The sequence below is a fragment of the Acomys russatus genome, chromosome 26 (assembly GCF_903995435.1).
Source record: "Acomys russatus chromosome 26, mAcoRus1.1, whole genome shotgun sequence".
Lineage (NCBI taxonomy): Eukaryota > Metazoa > Chordata > Mammalia > Rodentia > Muridae > Acomys > Acomys russatus.
In genome coordinates this window covers 17350347-17372875 of record NC_067162.1, presented here as the reverse complement: position 1 = coordinate 17372875, position 22529 = coordinate 17350347, and the positions used below count along the sequence as shown (strand labels likewise).

Sequence of the window (22529 nt, the reverse complement as noted above, 5' to 3'; positions counted from 1 at the left end):
GCCATTACTTGCTTACACGCCTAGCTTCTGCTGCGATGGAGTCATCAGTGGCAAAGATTATACTTCATTTGTCCCTGATCCTCCAGCTCCTAACACACAGCCTGGCTCACAAAGAGGACTAATTAAGTGACACTGAAAGTACTCTAGAGAAAATGTCACACGACTGCTTTGAGTAATAACATAGTAAAATAAAGAATAAATAAAATTATATATATGTATATATATACATATGAATCTATAAACAAATATGCATATACGGCATGTGGGAAGAGATTAGAGTAAAAAATGGAAATTTTGTGGAATAATTTCTAAGTATTAAAAATCAGCTTTTAGTAGATTTTTATAATTTCTAGCTATAGTCACTTCTCACAAATCACAGGTAGGAGGTGCAGATGTGAAAATGCCTCATTGTCTAAGAAGCAAGCTCCTAAACCAAGGATGCAGAACTTTCTCCGACAACAACGCAAAAATCACATCTGCTAAACAGAAGACACCGAGATGCTTCCTGCCTGTGGGTCCAAACGACAGAGCACAACCCAGTGCTGAAATACAAATCAAAGACCCTCCCACCCCTGGTAACGTATTGACATTTGCTACCTGCACATTTCTAATGTGTGCAAGCGGCTCTGTTTTTATTTACAGCACAAACCACGGGCTGAATTGTAAAACAAGATGCTTAATAAATCCAGAGGACCATAAAACACAGCCTAACTCAGACGGCAAGGCAGACACTCGCTCCTTAATTAAGTGGGTGATGTTCTGCTTAAAACAAAAAGACAACCCAGGGCTACAGCTTAGATTAAGCGCTCGGTGTTGCGAGGGCAGCACCAGCCATTTTCAAGGCAAAGGCTTTAAATCATGAAAAATAAACCATCTAATAGTCTGTATTCAATAGTAAGCAGACAGTCAGGACGCAGAGTGATTGGGATTAACACATTTTCAGTTATAACAAGTAATTTTACAGAGGATTAGCATCTTGATGGGCTTGATCAACACGAAGCACTGCCGCTGTTACCGATGAGGAGGAACTGCCCTCCGGCAATAAAGCGTGCGTGTCTTCGCTCTCCTTCATTTGCTCAGTCCATTACTGTAATGGCTCCAGCATTAACAGCTGGGACAATTTAAGCAGCGGGGGTCTGCTGAATTTAAAAGCTGGCCACAGTGGCCCTCACCCAAGCCTCCTGTCTGCATATGTGGTTCCTCTGCCTGGCTGTGCCTGCCACAGGAGGATCATGTTTTATGAAAACAATGACTACTATTTCCCCCATTATTGTCTCATTAATAGTGTGACCAGCCAATAACTGTGTGACTAAAACAAAATCTGCTTTGCAGTATATTAGCTGCTGGTAAATAATAATTATAATTATAATAATTATTATTATTAAAAGGCATGCTATTTACCTAAATACCAAGACTCACATAACAACAGGCTAGCGTCCTCAGAAACTGTAGTGTTTACATTCACTGGCCCAGCGCTCAGCTCATGTTCTCAAGCAAATAAAAATTTAAAAAAAAAAAAAAAAAAGAATTTCATACTGACGGGGAATTTCATCAGCAGAATGTCCCATCTCTGTTTTCAGAAAACAGTGAGATAGATGATGGACTGGTGTACACAGAAAGAAACTCCTTATTAACACAGCCCTGAGACTTTATTCATTCGCAGTTCAGCACAGTGAGTTGAGGTGGCAACATCAGCCTGTTTTATATTATTCCTGGAGAAATACGGGCCCTTGAGGCTCTCCCGTGAGTGATCCAGTCACTAAGTGATGGTGCCATAGGGCAGAAATCAGGACTCTGACTTCCTCATCACAAACCGTTAGGAATGCACTGACTTGCTACCAACACAGCTCCTCAGAACAGAGGCAACCTGACGTGGGCCTTCAAACAAGTTCCTACTAGATTTCTACGAGCCACTAAGGTGTAGTGGACGGACACATGTTTTTGTTTTGATCCCAAGTATGGGAATATGTAAAGGATGTAAGCATGTTTTTTACTTGATCCCAAGTGAAGGATGGGGAACAGACAGGTGAGGTTTATCCACTAGAAGATGAACCACCTTGTGTGGGGTCTTGGTTTTCGCCAGCTGAAACACATCTTAGTGCAGACTCTGAGAGAATAAATAAGTAAATATAAATATATAAATATAAATATACACACACATATATATATATAAACCCAAAACAGGAGGCTGGGGCTTTTGAAGTCTTGGTATTGTTTGGCTGTTCATTGCTGCACTTCGAGACGCTCCTAGAGAGAACCGTGCCAGAGAACGCTTCGGGGCTCCGGGTTCCGGCTGCTGTTCTAGGTTCCAGCAGCAATTTTGGTTGAAGTGCTGGTCTGCTGAAATCCTGCTGACTACGCCAGGGGAATCGCTCCCAGGATCTGAGTCCAGAAAGGTCTACTTCCCCTGTTCTCATTCACCTCTTTTCTCTCCTAGCTAGGGTAGGTGGGTTGGAAGGGAGGTGTAAGCATTAAAGAAGCTCAAATAAAGTAGTTTGGAAAAGGTCAGAGCCTGCACTAAGGTCTCTACTGTCCTTTATCTACAGAACAGTTCTTCAAGCAAACAGAAGGCATTGGCTCTTTATGAGCAGGTCAGTTCCAAAACTACAGAGCAAACAAATGCCCAGCAACCGGCCAGGCACTGGGTATAAATGAAAATGTAAGGCTGGTAGTCACCAGGGCAGCCTCGGAGACTAGAAAGGTGATGAGTGGGGATCCAGAGGGAAAGTACAAAAGGGAGTTTCTCCTGGCTGAGAAAAGTGAGCGCTAAAGGCCAGCTGCATCGCACTGGCTCAGCACCATTTAAAACAGGGTATGATAGGCTTTCAAATGAGCTCTGGGGACAGACTGCACAGTGAGGGTTTGTAACGCCATTCAAACCACGGTGTTTTTTAATGTTTTACATGGAAATCTACAGCTCCAACTTGAGACTTGCCTTTCAAAGCCAGGGCTAGCCTTGCCAACATGGCAAGAACAAGTAGCTGGGGAAAGGTCCCCATCGATGCAAGTCTCAACTGGTAAGTGTGGCCCGACCCAGCCGAGCAGTCCTCCCGATCCCCCCTACCTTGCACCGTGAAAGCAACCAGTGAGGCACGGTCCTACAACAACACAAAACCAGGCTGTAACACAGCTTAAATGTGCAAGCTTAGCAGACTTCCAAACTGTGTGCATCCTCCCTCAGGCTCCCGAAGTGCCATGTCACAATAAGGTCCTCTAGAAAGGAGGTAGGCACATTTTCAAAGTAACTCTATCAAGAAATCTACCTCACTCTTCCATTAATACCAGCACTGAGGAGGCTGAGGTAGAATTAACACAAGCTCTAGGCCAGTGGGGCCACACAGTAGATTTGAGGTCAGTCCGGGCTACATAGTGACACTATTTCAAAGTAAAGAAAGGAGGAGAGGTAGGGACAGGGAGGGAAGGAAAGCAGGAGGGAAGCGGAGGGGGGAATCTACCCTAAAAAAAAAAAAAAAAGTTAACAGAATATACTATTATACATAGCAAACTGGCATTTTAAAATTGAAAGAAAACATTAGAAACCATTGTTGACCGCTGCCAAAGCACATGTTCAATGGGTGAATCTTGATTCTCAAAATTAATTGCTATACCATTAACGTGTGACTAATTTTAAATCCCTAAGTGCCTAATCATTTTCCATTATTTCTTTCAAATTCTACTTCCATCTCTATTAAAAAGCCTCATGACCAATACAAGTGGCACTCTTGAGAATTCATTGAATAAATATTTATGGGATGTTTGCTGGGTGCCTAGCAAATGTTAAATGATGGAAGGATATAGGAAATGACAAAAGAAAAAAAAAAGAAAAAAATTTAAGTGAGCCCAAATCTCTTGTATCTTCTAAATGTCGAAACTTGCATCACTGATGTTAGACCGGGACTGGTGAAAGGGACATGGAAATAAGAGAAGACAGGCATCTCTGGGAGCAGAATTCTTCTTCAGTCCCAACAACTAAGGCTACAGTCTGTTGGAGGAACTGGAGAGTGTGCACTCAGCACTGGAGGCTTCAGGTTTTGTCGGGCTCGAAGGGGGAAGGGCATATCAGGGTGGAGTTCAGCGGCTAATGTTCTAGCCTGACTTCTGCCTCTGCAGTTTCAGAGAGGAGACGTCCAAATTGGTAGTTATTCTTGAGCACGGGGGCTGAGGGGTGGGCAAGCATTTGCCAGACTGAGATATTTTTACCCTTCATTGTAGACCCTGAGGACAACAAAAAGGGAAAGGGGGGCAGTGAATCTCCCCACACACACACTAATTCTGGCTGGCTGGGGAGAAAATGTTGGGAGGCTGGGCTCTGTTTGTAGGACCTGAAGGACATAAAGCCCTGCTTGCTATATGAAGGTTTACCCTTGATCAGCTGCAGTGGCTTGGGACTGCCATTATGAACTCTGAGAGACGCATTTTAGGAGTACTCATTAGAGAGGAGGTGATTTTGTTACAGAGTGAACTGATGGTTTGCCTAGAGTGGGATTCCAGAGTGCCACGAAGGGGGAGGAGGAGAGGCCACAGAGGCTCCTGATGGAGGGATGAGGGAGAAAAGAAGGCTCTGTGGCCAGTGAAGACAGTTACAGATGGAGGAGGCTTCACCCCAACAGGAGTGAAGCTTAGGGGTGGCATCGTATGAAGCCACAGATTACGATACATAGAGGCAAAAGGATGCTAGGAGAAACGTTTCCTCCCGTGTCTGGGCATCCATGCAGGGTGACAGAGGCTAGTGTGCCGGGAGTGCCACACCAAAGTAAGGTAGCATAAGCAACAGAAGGCTCCAGCATATCAAAGGAAGGGAACAAGAGAAAATGGGGAGGAGTAATGCAAACAAGTGTGTCTGGAGTGAGGTGGCAGGGATGAAGGTTTCCTGCAGCAGGAGCTCAGCATCTTGTTACTCCGCAGATCCTGTGATACAAACGCCGATATCTTCCTCTAAAGAAGCAATGCGGTCAGAAAAGCAAGGGGAAGGCTTGCCACAGAATGTTTGGTCTGGCCCCTGGGTCTTTGGGCCCCATCCTGAAACATTTGGATTTGTTCAGGGAGGGCACAGAGGCCATCCTCAGCAGTGGTCAGATTGAGTCCTCTTTGATTTTGGAGGCCTGCACTGGCCAAAGAACTGAGTTGGTCCTGAAGGAAGTTGAGCTGATGTGAAATTTCCTGAAGGTTTTCTGGGAGCTGGTGAGACAGAGGATAACAGATGCAGAGAATGCATCAGTCCAGCTGGCTTAGTTCTGAGTCCTGAAAGAAATGCCCAAAAGTGACAAGAGGAGGATGATTGGATGGCCCATTGGTCCCCTTCTCAGAGGTCACCCAAACTGCTGTTAGGGGTTTGAGGCCACACACAGTTCTCTCAAGTGCTTCGAGTTGACAAAGGGCGATGCAGAAAGGGCATCAGTTAGAGAGGAGAGTCCATCGGAGGGAGGGACTGCTTTGTCACTGCTGTCGATTATAGGATGTAAGGCCATTGGTTTGTTGAAAGAGCTTGAGACCTTTTCATTGGCCAGAATCAGCTGCTGGGTCTCCTCTACTACAACCTCGTGGGCAACGTGACGACTTTAACATCATGGTTAACCTGAGTTTTGTTTAGCAAGATGAACTTAATTGTGTAACTGGCTGGACCAGAGTTCTGTAGAAGGGTAACTGTAATCAGCTATCTGTTACATGAGCCACCTGCACAGGGGACAAGCACCTGGAAGCTTCCTAGGGGAAGTCAGTGAAGGTCAGCATCTAAGTGACAATTTAAAAGAGAAATAAAATCCTGGTGGGTCCTTTTATAGGATTTTTATGGCAAAGTTTAAAAGACAGCACGTGGGTATCCAGAATAATTTCCCAAACCTGTGAGTTTGGTAACAGAGTACCTGCAGTCTCCTTTAATCAAGAAATATGGGTGGATAGCCACCAACAGCTGTGAGACCCACTATTCCAAAAAGAGATGGTGGTCCAAAATTGGTAATACATCTTTTAGAGTTTTGCCTCAGTATTTAAGAAAATAGGGATGCTTTTCTCAGCTGTAGATAACTGGAGTAAACCAAGGATGGGCTTATGCTATACCTGGGCAACATATCTGCCGGGAGAAGTGTTCAAATAACACTTCATATGGCTAGTTATAAAGAACATTTCAAGAGATAGTCCACAGTCCCCTAGGAACTCAGTGATCTTGAAGGATGAGGGGGAATGCCTTTTTAGTCCCTCTGACCCCATTAGAATAGCCTACAAGCACAGCTAATAGACCCAGAAGACCAGCCACACCAGTCTGATGCTTCTGTAGAACCAACCTGGTACTTCTAACTCCTGCTGAAGATGTTAACAGCCATATAGTTCTAAATAAACTTTGATTTGACATACATTTTAGCCAGTTTTTGTAACTGCTTATCTTATCTTTGAGTCTCATCCTTAAAGTGCCTTAGATAACTTATTAGGACATTCACAGCTTACAAAAAGCTTTCTTTTCCATTTTTCCCATTCTAGAAATGCAATAGCATTAACAAATGAGTTTACTATCTGTTGGGAGGATTTTCTCCCTGGGGGATGGGGGGAGACTAAGTGATGTCTATGCTCTCTTCATAAAGTCCCAATCACAAAACAAAATTCTATTTCATCAAAGTTCACCCTGGGGAACCAATGACTCTATTGGGCTTGCTTACAGAGAACAGGAAAGGGGTTACTGGTGGGAGTGTGGGTTACTGGTGACCCGGAAGCAGTGACACTGTTACTGGTGGGAGTGTGGGTGACCCAGAAGCACTGACAGAAAGTGCTTACTTGGTACTTATAAGGACATTTTATAGTTTATTTGTTGGCTTGTTTGGGTTTTTTTTTTTTATATTTATTTATTTATGTATGTATGCAGTGCTCTGTCTGCATGTACACCTACAGGACAGAAGAGGGCATCATCACATTATAAATGATTATGAGCCACCATGTGGTTGCTAGGAATTGAACTCAGGACCTCTGGAACAGCCGTCAGTGCTCTTAACCTCTGAACCATCTCTCCAGCCTCTTGTTTGTTTTTTAAAGAGAATATGGAGGTCAAAAATATCCGTAAAAGCCTTAAAATGTTTGTATTTATTTACACATAAAATACATTTAAAGACACAGCCATACTGTTTTTACTTACAGGAAGAACGATTATCCAAATGAAAAAGAAAACAACAACAACAACAACAACAAAAAAAAAAAAAAAAAAAAAAAAAAAAAAAAAAAAAAAAAAAAACCCTATAACCCAGAGTGGAGCAACGGTCTCTGAAGAGTACATTTATGCCCCATACAACAGGGACCACATTGTAGAACCAGAAGTATAATACGGAAGTCTTGTCATTAAAATCAGTTTTAAAATTTCTCAATTCATGTTATAAAAAGAAGGAAGAGGAGAAGGAGGGGCAACAGTGGCACACGCCTTTATTCCCAGCATTCAGAAAGCAGAGGCAGGTGGATCTCTGAGTTCAAGGACAGCCTGGTCTACGGAGTGAGTTCCAGGACAGCTAGGACAATTACACAGAGAAACCCTGTCTCAAAGGAGAAAACAAAACAAAACAAAACAAAAAAAACTTCATGTTAATTGTTTCAAAGAAAGACTTAGGGCCATTACTCACTATCATTTTTTTTAATTTTAGATTAGAATTTAGATTATTTTAGATTATGTACAACATGACATTGGGCCAAGTTAACAACCTTCGGTTTAAATGAGCATTTAGTTGTAAATCAATTTGGTACTATGTACATGATGTAAAGAAAGAAAACATAATTGTATATCACCAGCCTATGCACATGATCTACATAAGACATTCTAATAAACCAAGACTTTGAACATTATTGTTTGTAGGAATTATACTTTTATAATCTTATTGTAAAAAGAAAACTTAACATAGAGATTTTTTTAGTTAATATATTGCTAGACTGAGAAGAAACAAAAGCAGACCCATGTGGAACAAAGGTCTGCTGAAGGAGAAAGAAACATTTTATCTCAGAGGAGGATAGGCCTGGAGACACCAGGCAAAAACTGCAGAGATCAGAACCCAGCAGAGGTTACCATAAAAACTATCAAAATTAGAACAAAACAACATTAAAATCATAGAATAAATACCTTCTCAGCTCGGGCAACCTGCCTATATATAGCCGATAAAGGGGGCAGAATGCACAGCCTTATACAGGATTACTATTGCTGTGATGAAACACCATGACCAAGAAATTTAGGGAGGAACAGGTTCATTTGACTTACAGGTGCACATCACAATTATCTCTGCAGGAAGCCAGGACTCAAGCAAGGCAGGAACCTGGAGGCAGGAGCTGATGCGGAAGCCAGGGGTGAGTGCTCCTTACTGGCCTGCTCCTCATGACTTGCTCCACCTGTTTTCTTATAGAACCCAGGACCACCTGCCCCAGGATGAAGCTACCCACCATGGGCTGAGCCCTCCCCCATCAATCACTGATTAAGAAAATGCCCTACAGACTTGCCAGCAGCCTCATCTTATGGAGGCATTTCCCACTTCTCAGATGACTGTAGCTTGAGTCATGCTGACATAAAACTATCCAGAGCAATCGACCCCTTGTCAACTTAACAAAACACATACACATCATCATGAAGTCACAACCTTTCCTTTCTCATTCATCCCCAAGAACTCACATTAAAAACATAACCTCAAAAGTCACAGTCTGTACAAATTCAAACACATTAAAAAATTCAGTCCCTTTAAAATATCCAGTCTCTTTTTAAAAGTCCTAAATCTCTTTAAAAGTCCAAAGTCCTTTAACTGTGGACTCCTGTGAAAATCTAAATTAATTTAAACACTTTCTATTTCAAGAGAGAAGAACCAGGGCACAGTCACCATCAGATCAACGCAAACCCCTTAATGTGGTGTAATAAATAATGCACCAGCCAGGGTCTGGGATCCACTCATGATCTTCTGGGCCGAGGTCACTTCTCCAGCTCTGCCTTCTGCAGCACACAGTTTGTCATCTAAGCTCAGGCAGGCTCCATTTCATCTCTGCTGTCCTTGGTGGTTGCCCCACGTACTGGAATCTCCAAAATGCTGAGGTCTCTTTCTGCAACTGGGCTGCACTTTCACCAATAGCCCCTCTAGTGCTCTCTTTAGGGACTCCAGTACTGCCACTCAGTGCCAAGCCTCAGCTGCTCTGTGTTACCCCTTCATGCCTTCAAAACCAGCATCACCTAGGTGACTCTTACACTACACCAAGTTCAGCCGCCAGCACAAGACACAACCTCTGCCACCTCAGGAGCACAGCTTCTGTGTGCTGCTTTCACCTCAGTGATGCTGGTCTCTTCCCAATCACTGCTAATTTCTCAGCTCCAGCTGCCCGGCATCAGTCATCCTAGGTATGCAAAGGTTTGCATCCAATGGTGCTGCTCTCTTGCTAATCATGGCTGAACTGAACCTTCAGCCCACGCTGACCAGAACAGAAACTTAATTCAAAATAGCCAATGGCCCCATGGAGGCTTTAAACTTTCCTCTGAGACTTCACAAGCCAGGCCTCCATCCTCCATGTCACCCTCAACATTCTTATCTTCCAAGCTCCTACAGAACAGCCCACGGAGATCTTAACACTCCAAAGTGCTTCAAGAATTCTCCCCAAAACACATGGTCAGGTCTCTTGTAGCAATACCCTACTATCCTGGTACCAACTTGTCTTAGTTTCTAATTGACGCAATGAAACACCACAACCAAAGAAACTTTAGGAGAAAAGAGTTTATTTGGCTTACAACTCCACATCAAAGTTTATAATTGTTGTCTCAGAGGATTACTGCCTCTGTCTGCTAACCTAGGCCTGGTCCTGAAGGCTTTTAGCCTCTGTACACGCTAACCTAAGCCTAGAATGTTTTAAGCCTCTGAGACTTACTGCTTAATAAGCTCACTCTTTTCTTGTTTTTACTGTACTCTGGGCTGGCTGATTCAACTCAGCTGTTCTGGTTCAAACTCCTCTCCCAGCTGACTTATTCAATCTGCCTTTTCTCTCAGCCTCTGAATTGCTTTGCTTGGCCTCAAACTAACTCCAGCAATCTTCTGTAATCGCATGACTCCTTCACATTCTCTGGCTCATTCTGTCTTCACTTGTGTTTTCTCTCTCTCACTCTCCCTACTACTGTCCAGGTAAAAGTGCCTCCTCAAGCCCCATTCCCTATGTTGCTCCTTAAGTAGCTTCCCTTTCCTCTCTCTTCTCATGAGAGTTGGACGTATCCTATTTTGTCAAAAAGTCTCTGATTTGTCACCTTTTCTGCCACGCAATAGACATCACTTTCAAACATGGGGGCTTCCTTTTACAAACTAACTTTACCTTCATTGATTGTGATTAATGGCTTGTACCACCACGCCTGGACCTAAGCTTTTCTTTACCTGAAATTTGCTCAATACTAGGCTGGCCTTGAACTCAAATGTGCTTGTCTCTGTCTCCTAGATTAAAGGTGTGTTTGTATTCCAGCTGGATCACACATACCTAGAAGGTCTTTGGACATGATTTCTTGCCAGAGTAGCCTTGTTCTAAATTAAAATTCCTCTACAAAAGTTCATTATCAAAGATGTCAGGACAGAAACTCAAACAGGGCTGGAACCTGGAGGCAGGAGCTGATGCAGAGACCATAAAAGAGTGCTTCTCGATGGCACAGTGGCACACACCTGTAATCCCAGAACTCTGGGAGGCTGTGAGTTCGAAGCCAGCCTGGTCTAGGACAGCCAAAGCTACACAGAGAAACCCTGTCTCAAAAAGAAAAAAAAAGAAAAGAATGCTGCTGACTACTTGCTTGTTCCTCATGGCTTACTCAGCTGTAGTTGAATGACACAAAGTCTATGCCCTGGAGATCAGAGGGGTGACAGAAAGAGATTGATAAGGGGGAAGGAAAGAAAGGAGCCAAAACTATGGTTAGCCCTCAAATTGGTAACTCCACAAGAGCAGGGCAACTTTTCCATCAACGGGACTTGCACCATTCACTAAGGCAAAGATAACTGACTGTGTAGTCCCCAGTGAGTTTGGAGGAACTAGGATCTCTTAATGGGGTTTGGTGGGGAAAAAAAATGAGAGGAGACTAGGGGAGGAAGAAGGAGAGAAACAGACAGAAAGGAGTCATCTAGGAAAGGGGGCAGGGTCATGGCCTCACATATTACAGAGAGAGGGTGGAGGGGGGAAAGGGGGGAGAGAGGGAGAACAGGCATCTCCAGGAGCAGAATTGTTCTTTCAATCAGAACAACTAAGGCTACAGCCTCTTTGAGTGTGCACTCTGCACCGGGGGCTTCAGGTTTTGTGGGGCAGGGATGGGCCTATCAGGGTGGGAGTGCAGTGGCTAATTTTCTGGCCTGAGTTCTGCCTCTGCAGATAGAACTGTCTGTTTTGACAGTTATTGTTGACCATGAGAGGGTTACTGGCAAACATTTGCCAGACTGAGATATTTTTAGCCTTTAGCCAAACTCTGCCAAAGCAAGTGTGCTTACCAGCCACAGAAGTGGTACTAGAATTAATAAGGGCCGTGTGTATCTTATACCACACACTGGAGGCTCTCCGCCACACAGTCTTCCCTCAGCAGACACTGCTAACATCTCTCTCCAGCATAGAAGACACACACCACTAGAAAAAGATGAATTCCACACAAAGACTGTTTTTGGATAAGCTAATAGTTGCTCAAAGGTTCTAAGGCATTTGGGGAGAGAGAAGGCCGTGATTTTCATTTTGAAAATCAACATTACAATGTAAATCAGACCTGAAATTAGGAACGTAACAATAACTGTTTTCACTCAATTGTCTCACGCATTAAATGTCCAGGAGGTATTTCAAGTGATTTGGAAACTAGAATGAAATAATGAAGGCAACGAAACACAGAACGGTGAAGAAGGTGGTCCTACTGGAGAAGACAAGCAGAAGACCAAGCAGGATCTGGAGGGAAGAAGAGAAGAGGAACCGCCAAGGAGGGCCCAGGCAGAATGTTGTGAAACATCTGCTCTAGGTCTTCATCGCTATTTCCCAAGAGTCACCCCTAAAACCATGGGCTCATCAAAGCATTAGGTATCTTCTGAAAGCTCACGAGATGACAGCTACGTGGCAGCCACGGAGCAAGGCCGGGGCTCAGAAAACAATATCCTGCCGTAGGGTGTTTCGGCCTGCTGAATACTTTGAATGAAGGGAGATGGAAACCTCAGAACCAAGGTTTCTCTGACCTTTGGCCCTCCTTCCTCCCAGAAGCAAGTCCAAACCAGGATTCCTCTCTTACCCGGGATGAGTCATTGTAACTTGAGGCCCCTTTTCCCAAGACAAACCATAAAGGCTAAAAATATTACTGTCAGGTCATTACAGGTCATAACTGGCCTGGTTGACATGAGATCGAAGACCCTCATTTCAAGAGTGCCCTGGCCCATGCTTGAGAGGAATCTAGAAGAGTCTCCCAGGCAGGACCCCATTTCAGATTCCCCTTAGATCCAGTTTCATCCAGCCCTGTGTGTCTACAAACCAGCCACTCCTCACCCAAGCAAAGCGCTAAGATCACAGGCTTTGAGCTGGAGAGATGGCTCAGAGGTTAAGAGCACCAGCTGCTCTTCCAAGGATCCTGAGTTCAATTCCCAGCAACCACAACCACATGGTGGCTCACAACCATCTATAATTAGATCTGATGCCCTCTTCTGTCAGAACACTGTATACATAATAAATAAATAAATCTTTAAAAAAAAAAAAATCACAGGCTTTTCCTGCAGCATTGGGTCGCCCTTCTGAGTCTCCCTGTGTCAGGTAAAGCTGTGATTAAACTGGCTATGCTTGTCTCTTGTTATGGAGTGGGTCTCTGCCCCTCATTTAACCTCTTCAAATGCCCTCACAGACAACCAATGTGTGCCCAGTCTCCTTGGTAAATCTAAACCCAATCAAGTTGTCAATGAAGAGCATCACAGCGAGTTTCAGGATCTTCTCAGTAACTGAATACATGGTGGTTAGTAGAGTCTAGCACAGCTGGAGAGGGCAAAAGAGCTTCCCCAACACCTGGCCCTAAGCATCTCACCCATCTGGCCTGGCTGTCTCTTTCATAGTGTCCTCTGTAATTGTCCTAGTTTGCTCTCTGTTGATATAAAATACTGTGACAAAATCGACTTGAGGGCAGAGATATTTTAGCTCACACGTTATAGTCCATCATCACCAGGGGATGCCAGAGTAGGAACTACAAGTGGGCGCTCTAAACAGAAGCCAAGGGGGAGCACAGTTACCTGGCTTGCACAGCCCAGGCCCACCTAGCCAGGGATGGCACTGCCCATGGTGACCTAGGCTCTCCTACATCAAGAAAATGCCCCCCCACACATGCCCACAGGCCAATACAATGGCGGCCATCCCTCAGTCGTAGCTCCCTTTTCTTGAGTGTTTCAAGTTGATAATGAAGCTAACCCTGACTGAAGTAAACCCCCCTCATCTTCTGGGCATATAATTGAAGTCTCTCAAAGTCTAAGGACCCAAAAAGAAGCCACTAGAATGATTTCCCCTCCATAGTGATTCCTGTTTAACTGTACTTTTAGCAGGATTTTTAATTTCTTTTTTTTTTATGTACATTTTCCCCTTCACTCATTCATCCAGTTTTGTTGTTTATTTGCTTTTTTGTTATTGGGCAATCTTTTTTCCTTTGGCTTTAACTTTTGTCTTTTTTCCTTCTTTTTTTTTTTTTTTTCTTCCCTCCTGTAATTCCTTCTCCAATGCTGATCTCAAGAGAATTTTTGACTATCTTGTTGGGAATGGTTCTATTTACTTGCTTATTTTTAATACATACACTTATGTTCTTAATTTCATGTATGTACTTATGTTTATCTAATTTTGGTTTTGAACTGTTTAGTTATTGGCAAATTCTGTTTTTCTTTTTCTAGTCTCCTGTTTTCCCTCTCCCCTCTCAGAACTACTTTTTCTTTCGTTTAACGTCACTGCTATTTCGCCCTCCACTGCCTCCTTCCTTTACCTTATCTGCCTGCTTTTTCCACACTCGTTCCAAATATTTCTTGACTTCACAGTACTTTGCAGTCATTTCTGCCTGACTGCCACTGGTCACATATCTGTGCGCTGTGCCTGACCTTAATGTATTTCTGCATCTTGTATGGCTTTCTGATGGGGCTACAGTTTCCTCTATTCTCAGTAGTACTGAGGAATAGTTCTCAGAAGAGATAGCTCAGTAATATCCCCAAGACCTACACAAACAAACACACACCCACACAAACACACACATACACACACACACACACACACACACACACTGAATCTCCATAAAAAGTAGCCTTAGAAAACAAAAAATTAGTAGTTGCCTAGACATAGAGTTGAAATATTTGAGGAAACTGCAAATAAATGCACTATCCAGAGTAAACAAAATCAGAGATACATGACTGTTCACAGGTTTGTTTGTTTGTTTGTTTTTTAATGGTGTCAAGTCTATAACAATCCAAATGCTCAGAAACAGGTGAGGAACAAACAAAACGTGGCATCACACAAAATGCATGATTCCTCAGCAATAGAAAAGGAACAACTCAATAATACACACGTGAACATGTATAGATCTCAAGAACTATAAAAATGACAACAAATGTATATTGTGTGCTTCTGCTTACATAAGAAACTCTAGAAAATACAGATTCTACAATAGTGACAAATCATAGTGACTTCCTGGAGGAAAAACAAAAGAAGAAAACTGGCTGTAAAAAAATAAATTGTTAAAGGGTTAGTGATGTTCTCTATGCCACTGGGACATTTTGCATATATGTACACTGTCAAAACTTATGAAACGGTACACAACAAATGATTACAAGATACTCTATAAAAATTAGGCCTCAATTCAGCTGAACACAATGAGAAATTACTTGGACACTGTCCAAGATTTAAAACAACTACCTGTGCTTTGTTTCAGCCATTATTTCAATGAACAAATTGATTTTAAAAAAAGAAGAGGAAGAAAAAGAAATGTTTAGACAGCAAACAAGACAGCAGCTTGCTCTTCAGAAATGGAGACAGGGCTAGATTATAAAGTCACAGGACCTGATTCTGATCCCTAAAAAACAAATGGCCCTGAGCAAGGGACAACTTCTGCCAGACTCTTGTTTCCACATCTGTTAGTACATAATGCAGGTCATTACACAACGACTCAAAATTTTTAATCCTTAGCTTTATTGACTTAAGACCGACTCTTGCAAGACAAAACTCTAGCAAGAACTGTAGCTGTTTTATTTCCCACAGATCCTCACCTACCATAGAATAAGCACTGAACTGCATATCCAAATGCCTTTAACCAAATGATCTACAGCCAAAAAGGGTTGTTTGGTTGGTTTGGTTTTGGGTTTTTTTGAGACAGGTTTTCCCTGTGTAGTCTTGGCTGTCCTAGACTCACACTTTGTAGACCAGGCTGGCCTCAAACTCACAGGGATCCGCCTGCATCTGCCTCCCAAGTGCTGGGATTAAAGGCGTGCGCCACATTGCCAGGCCTCAGCCAAGGAGTTTTGAGATGAGCAGTCTGTAATGCCCACTGAGGCACACTGGACTCAAACCATGCAGGATCTTTCATCAGGCTATGAGAAGTTTTGAATTTATCCTAAGAAGCAGAGGCCCTTAGTAGACTTTTTTTTTTTTTAAGATTGATTTATTTATTATATATACAGTGCTCTGCCTGCTTGTACACCTGCAGGCCAAAAGAGGGCATCAGATCACATTATAGATGGTTGTGAGCCACCATGTGGTTGCTGGGAATTGAGCTCAGGCCCTATGGAACAATAGTTGGTGCTCTTAACCTCTAAGCCATCTCTCCAGCCCCCTTAATAGACTTTTAAACAGGTGTCTGCCAATGGGTCATAACTAGATTTAAATTTTGAAAAGAAAAAAAAATCACTCTCTAGAGTGGGGAGAAGAAGGGTGTTTGGGGTAGAAGGGGGATACAGAAGAGTTGATAGAAAGTGAATATCATCCAATAAGAAGGCTGTTGTAGCCAACCACTTAAAGAGACCATGGTAGTTGCATCCAAGGTAATAGAAATGAAAGAGTGGACCGAATACTGATATATTAAGGCAAATCAATAGGTCTCAACTTTGTGAGTGGGGCTAAGGAAAACATTGAGCTTCCATTCCTCATTTTCCAAATAAACTGCTTATATTCTACCTATGTAACATCTGTCTTGCCATCTGGGGCAATAATATGAAATAATATACTATGCTTTTCATGTAGATGTCAGATACAAAAATTACTGTAAATAAGTAGGTCACTATTGCTGTTATTAGTGTCGTCCCATGGAATGTCTGCTGTCAGAAAGCTTAACTGAAAAGACACAGACTAGAAATGTACTATCCACAGAAGCTATGTAGAGCATATTTGATGTGCTGACCACGCAGACAAGTCACCTGGCTACTGATGCAATGTTCCAAATAAATACGTGTCACCAGATTCTGTAGCTCAACTGCTCTCAGACTGAGAAAGCGCAGGTGGTATGATCATAGCCATCTGATAAACTGAGGCACGAAGAGTGGCTACAACCAAGGAATAGGTCCAGAAGCAGGACATGGACATGGATGCCTAGCTTTTCCTTTTTGACTACGTCTAACTGTATTAGATCTGCATCCAGAGCAATACGAATTTACAGCACAGACGTGTACACACACACACACACACAACACACAGACCTGTACACACACACACACACACACACAACACACAGACCTGTACACACACACACACCACGTCTGCAGGTCTCCAGCACACAAGGCCCTGTCATCCCTTGGCTTAACGCCGAGCATCCACTCACCATCCCAGCGGCCCTGCTGCTTCCCTGCCTTTAGTGCCGGACTAACGCACAGTCCCAGATGGCCGGAGCCCCACTTACCTTAGCTTCGCGCTCTCGTTCCTCTGCAGTCTGGGCGCGCTTCATGTTGCCACCAAAGCCTCCTTCGCCTCCGAGGGCCGCGTCCACCCTCGCCCCGGACCCCGCCTCCTGTGTGTAGTTCTCTCGGCGGCTCTCTCCCACCTGTCGCCATTCTCTCTAAAACTCGAAAAAACTACTCCTCCCATGATGCTCCGCGAGACTCCCGAGAACTCCTTGGGCTTCGGAGCCGAATATCTCAAGTCGGCCAGCTAAGCTAGCGTAGTCCGCTACCCGACCAGCCGACGTCGTAAGGGGAACTACATTTCCCAGTAGGTAACGGGACTCGCTATGTTTTCCCGCGCTCCTCTGGGCCTGCGGAGGCTCGCGCCCTGGGCGCTATAGCAACGGTAGCTAGCTGAGGGCGAGCGCAGAGGTGAGTACCCTGTGAGGTGGGGGCAAAAGCAGGTTCGCTGGCCCCTGCTCAGCCTCACAGATGAGGCCCTGGAGTCAGCTCCGAAACCCGGGAAAGGCCTGGGATTCTTGCGTGAAAAGCAGTCCGTCCCGACACACCTCCACATACTCGGGCCTACATCCCAGTCCGCCCTGACCGCTTACCCAGCCCGAACCCTAGCTGATAAGAACTGGCAACCCCGTCAAAACCCTACAGCTGGAAGGTCACAGTCGCAGTTCACTCTGTTTCCTAGAATTTGGGATTGGATGGTAGAACCTAAGCACCCCCAAGGGGCTTGTTACTGTCGGGTTGTTGTTGTTGTTGTCATCGTTGTTGCTGCTGCTGCTGCTGGTGATAGCGGTTGTCAATTTTTTTAAGAAACCGGGTCGTCCTATGTACCCCAGGCTGGCCTTGAACTAGCTTTTTAGCCCGTGCTGGTCTCAAATTCAGTAACAGGTCTTGCCTCAGGTTCCCACCACCACAGTCACTTTTCTTGCTGTTTCTCATCTAACTGCTCCCTTAAGTCTTTAAAAGTCATTATAGGCAAAGACTTTGTTTAAACTTGGTGCCTGGCATTCATGGTAGTGTTGACGTCCACTGTGTGACATCAGATATCAGAAGGGGGACCGTTTTGGGGAGGAAGGGGACCCGTGAGAGGAAGCTAAAGAGATGGGGGTGGGCAGTAGGCGGCAGTAAAGGGACAGATATAAGCAAGAAACAACGAAATGGATGTGAAAATATAATTTGCTGAATTAAAAATGAATTCTAGGGCAATGAATTGCCAAACAACTCTGGGATAACGAGCAAGGTTATTGCTGTAAGAAAGAAGCCACAGCGGGGTGAGGGCACACTCAGGACTTTAATCCTAGCGCTCAGGAAGTAGAGGCAGGTAGATCTGAGTTCCAGGCCAGCCAGGCTTACATAGTGAGATCTTTTCTTAAAAAAGAGAAAGGGAAAAAAAAAGAAGAAGAAGAAGAAGAGAATGTGAGGCCAGTGTGTTTGGTGCCCTTGGTGAATTTGAGGTCAGCCTGGACTGCGTAGGTTTCCCTCGAAAAAGTTAGAAACTGGGAAGCAAATTAACACAGAATGGTCAGAGAAGCTTTGTCTAAGGAAGTGACATTTGGCCTGAGCTCTGAAGTGTGAGGAGACAGCTAATACAAGAGCCTTTGGAGCAAGATCAAGGCATGCCAGACTTGAGGAAAGTGGAGGACAGTGTGAGAGGAGCAGAGAGAGCGAGGAGGGAGAATTCACAGTGGGATTGGGGAAGCCATGCAATGTGCACACTCCAGACCAGAAAAATCATCTCTATATAGATCCTATACTTCGTAGCTGGCATCCACCCACTGCGTGCCAGTAACACCTTGCTTCCCAGTTGTGATAACCAAACAACTCAATCCTGGATGAATGACCTCGAGCCACTGAGCTAGTTTGTCCCAGCTTCTCTTTATATACCAGGAACCATTCGAGTAGCCATTGCATGTGCACACTGTAAGCATGGTGAGCATCCTCTGTGACACATACTTTAGGGAATGTGTTGGCATCATTTCTGGAACCACTCCCTGAGACGTGTGTCCCTAGCAGTGGTTCTCAACCCACTGTGAGTTCTAATCAAACTTCCGGACCCTGTCTCTAAGAGACACTCTTCATGCTTAATACAAGGAGACGCTTGGCACCCCGTCTCAGTATTCAGGCACCGAAATCCAAGAGCTCCCTGCTCACTGAATATGCCATGCTCTGTGCCAGTTTCTGAGACTGCAGGCAATAAGAAAAGTGGTCTACTTTCTTGGTACTCACATTCTACAACCAACATTCTAGAACTTGGAAGTCTCTTCCTTACAAGGGCACTCTCTAGAAAGGTCAAAATGGAAATAGAGAATGTGCTTACTTCTTTGCTTACTATCCAGTGTATATTCGTGTCCACATATAAAGCTAAGTTACTGTGATGTGTCTCTATAGAGAAAAGAAACGACAAGTTCTAGAGCAAGCAAGACAGGCCAATATGTTGATGTAGCTAATCCCTGGAACCTGCCTGAAGTAACAAAGGGGGTGCAACAAAAGGAAAACACACCATGAATATTGGCATTCCTAGACTCTTGGCATCCCGGACACATTTGCTAAATCCCTTTAGTTTGCAATCTCATTTGCTTCCAGAATAACTATGAGATGGGTCTAAGTTCTATTTTTTTTAATTAACATAAACTTAATTGTAAAATTAATGTAAAGTCATTAAGCTAAACTTAATGACTTGACCAACTATTAGATGGTAGAAAAAACTATTTGACTCAAGTACATGAGCTGAGTTCTGTTTTGTTTTGGTTTGTGTTTTTGTTTGGGCCCCCCCCCCCCCCCCCCCAGAATTCATGCTTTCTTTAAGGAGAAGTTTGGGGATAGAAGTATTTCTTAATTTTGAAAAGATTTGTCTGTGTTTCGGATGGATGAATAAGGAAAGGAAGAAGGATAGTCTTACCTCATTCCCTAAGAAACGAAGGAAGACCATCTTCATGACTGCATGCAGAGTTCCTTTCAGAATAGGAGCTTTCATCTCAAGCAACACATGTGGGCAATAACATGTCCATTAAAGTTCTACTTTCCTATTCACTTTATTTGGCTCATTCCATTGTATAGTTAATGCAATAACTTAGAGTTTGTTTGAATTTTCTTTTCTCCACAGATAGACCATGTCTGGCCCAAGTGATGAGACAGCAGGAGACCTGCCGGTGAAAGATATAGGTCTAAACCTCTTTGGAGTTGCAGAGTTACAAGGTTTGGCCCACCTGTTATTTATTACAGTTGTGAACTTTGATCAGTAATTTCTTTACTTTTAATTTAAAGTATTTCTGATAGCCATACAAACCCAGCCACTTAAGTACTATATAGCTCTTGATTGGACCAAACAAGATGGAGAGTTTAAAACACATATGGTATTTTACTGCATGCACCAATTATCAACAGCTCATAGCAAATGCAAGATCCCCCTCTGTTCTGATAAAGAGTTGGTATAAATCATCTTTTTAAAATTCCACGCATGAGCAGAAACTGCATAGAGTATCAGGCCTCCGAACTGAATTGCCTGGTTTAAATCACATTCACCATTAAAACACTTCTTTATGTTTAAATTTTATATGGGAGGAAATACCATATTTTAAAATTTTTTGCCTTTCAAGTAGAGTATCTCAAAATGGCCTGTTTATGCAAGTGATAGTGAGTTTTCAATCACATTAATAGACATTAAAGGCTTTCTTCGTCCTTTTATCATTTAGTTGTTCCCATAGAGCTGAAGAGTACTTTCAACTGAGAAAGCAAAGCACTGCTTTAAAGACCATCATAGACAGGAGAGCCAGGTTCCTGTTCGTGACAATGCCTTATGCCTTGCTTGTAGGAGGCTTAGGTTCAAAATGTATCCCAAGGACTCTCCATACCTTTCCATCACAGCAATGTCAATGGCCAGGGTTAGCTACCTTAGGAAGGTAGCAAGTGTATTGTTCACTGAGAACATATTGACCACACCTACTATTAAAAGGAAGGATTTTTAGATCATAGAACCAGTATCAGGTATTCAAATACCAATAAAACTGAAGTGTTTAAAAGCAACTGGGTTTTGGTATTGTGTAAGACCAATACTTATCATCATCTTGGATATCTGATTAAAAATTAAATATGTATATTACTTAAAAGTTACTTAAATGTATTGGGTTTTATTTTTTTCCCTCATGAGAAGCATGTGTTGAGTTTTATTTTGTTTTGTTTTGTTTTGTTTTTGAGACTGTGTCTTACTGTGTATCCTCAGCTGGCCTAGAACTCTCTATGTAGACCAGGCTGGCCTGGAACTCACTATGTAGATCAGGCTAGCCTGGAACCCACTATGTAACAGAGCTATGCCTTCCTTTGTCTCCTGAGTGCTAGGATTAAAAGTATATGCCACTATACAAGGTCAAAAAGTTAATTTTCAATATATTAACCTATAGAGAAATAATTTGTGAAACTTTAAATCACAGGTTTTTTGGCTTGTTTGTTGTTTGTTTAAGGGATTTGTGTTTGTTTTTTATAGTTTATTTTTGTATATCTTAGCTTCCTAGCTCAGAAAAAATGCCCTAATTTTATTATATTCACTGAATTATTCCAATTTTTACGTCTATAAAAAATGCTTAAATGTTTGCAGATACAAAGACTTCTTCTTGCTGCCATGCACATGCTAGGCAAGTGCTCTTTGCCACTGAGCTCTGCTCCCAGACTGGGCAGCCTGGCTCTTCTATCATGCTTTACAGCACTCAGGAATAGAAATTAGAGATCTGTTGAGTCAGTTCCCTCCTGCAGTCTGAAAAAGTGATTAAGTCCATGCTAGTGAATAAAGCTGCTCAGGTCCCTAATACTGTGCATAAAGCATTGGTCTCAAAGATGCTTACTCTCACCCGACATCGTCGACATCACCAATGCTGTAGCGTTTGCTAATGGGAAACAAGTCAATTTGTAGGTGAAGTGGAGAGAGGTTTGAGTGTGATGGTGCATGCCTGTGACCCCAGCACCTGGAAGGAAAGGCAGGAGGACTAAAAGTTGAAGGTCATCCCAGCCACATGACTAGTTCAAGGCTAGCATGTGCTACATGAAACTGTTTCATTAAAAAAAAAAACGGGGGGGGAGTAAAGGATACAAAGTAATAATGCATCAGATATTATTTTAATATCAAGTTATCAGTTTTTAAAGACTATTTTCAGTGAGTGTTGCTACAATTAATTACCTTGGCATTTTTCAGAAACCTCAACCACACGAACAATGAAGACACGCCAGGCAGTGTCACGTGTCAGCCGTGAGGAACTGGAAGACAGATTTTTGCGTTTGCATGATGAGAACATTTTACTTAAACAGCATGCCCGCAAGCAAGAGGATAAAATTAAAAGGTTATGATAAAAAGCTTTTAGCTTTTTTTCTTAACTCTGTAAAATTTGAAGGATATAGTTTTTTATAAACTTAATTGAAAGCCCCACCTTCAGTCTTTTCTGGAACAGGCAGGTTATAAATAAATAGAATTTTTTAAAAATGGAAAATCTTACAAAGTAGAATAATAAACCAAAAGGATCGTGTTTATTATGTCTGAAGTTACTCTTTGAAAGAACACAGCTAATAGCAAGTGCCATGAGTGTATTAGATCTATAAATAACTTTTGGGTTAATATTTATGACTTAATAAGCAGATAGCCAAGCATCTGTCTTTTTAAATGTCATGAAAGTTTTAAAAGTAATTAACTATTCCAGCTTGTTAGAATATATGTTCCCTTATGATTTTGGA

General features: G+C 42.9%; 2 protein-coding genes across 2 annotated transcripts in view; one reads left to right on the top strand and one right to left on the bottom strand.

The window, feature by feature from the left end:
* Fto (FTO alpha-ketoglutarate dependent dioxygenase) overlaps positions 1–16953 on the bottom strand; it is a 353593-nt gene extending 336640 nt beyond the window's left edge. Inside the window, exon 1 of the mRNA XM_051168530.1 lies at positions 16817–16953. Coding sequence (XP_051024487.1) covers positions 16817–16861 — 45 coding nt within the window. The 5' untranslated portion in view covers positions 16862–16953. The remainder of the gene's footprint in view (positions 1–16816) is intronic.
* Positions 16954–17067: 114 nt separating this feature from the next.
* Rpgrip1l (RPGRIP1 like) overlaps positions 17068–22529 on the top strand; it is a 93591-nt gene continuing 88129 nt past the window's right edge. Inside the window, exons 1-3 of the mRNA XM_051168531.1 lie at positions 17068–17228; positions 19918–20009; positions 21997–22141. Of these exons, the coding sequence (XP_051024488.1) occupies positions 19925–20009; positions 21997–22141 (230 nt within the window). The 5' untranslated portion in view covers positions 17068–17228; positions 19918–19924. The remainder of the gene's footprint in view (positions 17229–19917; positions 20010–21996; positions 22142–22529) is intronic.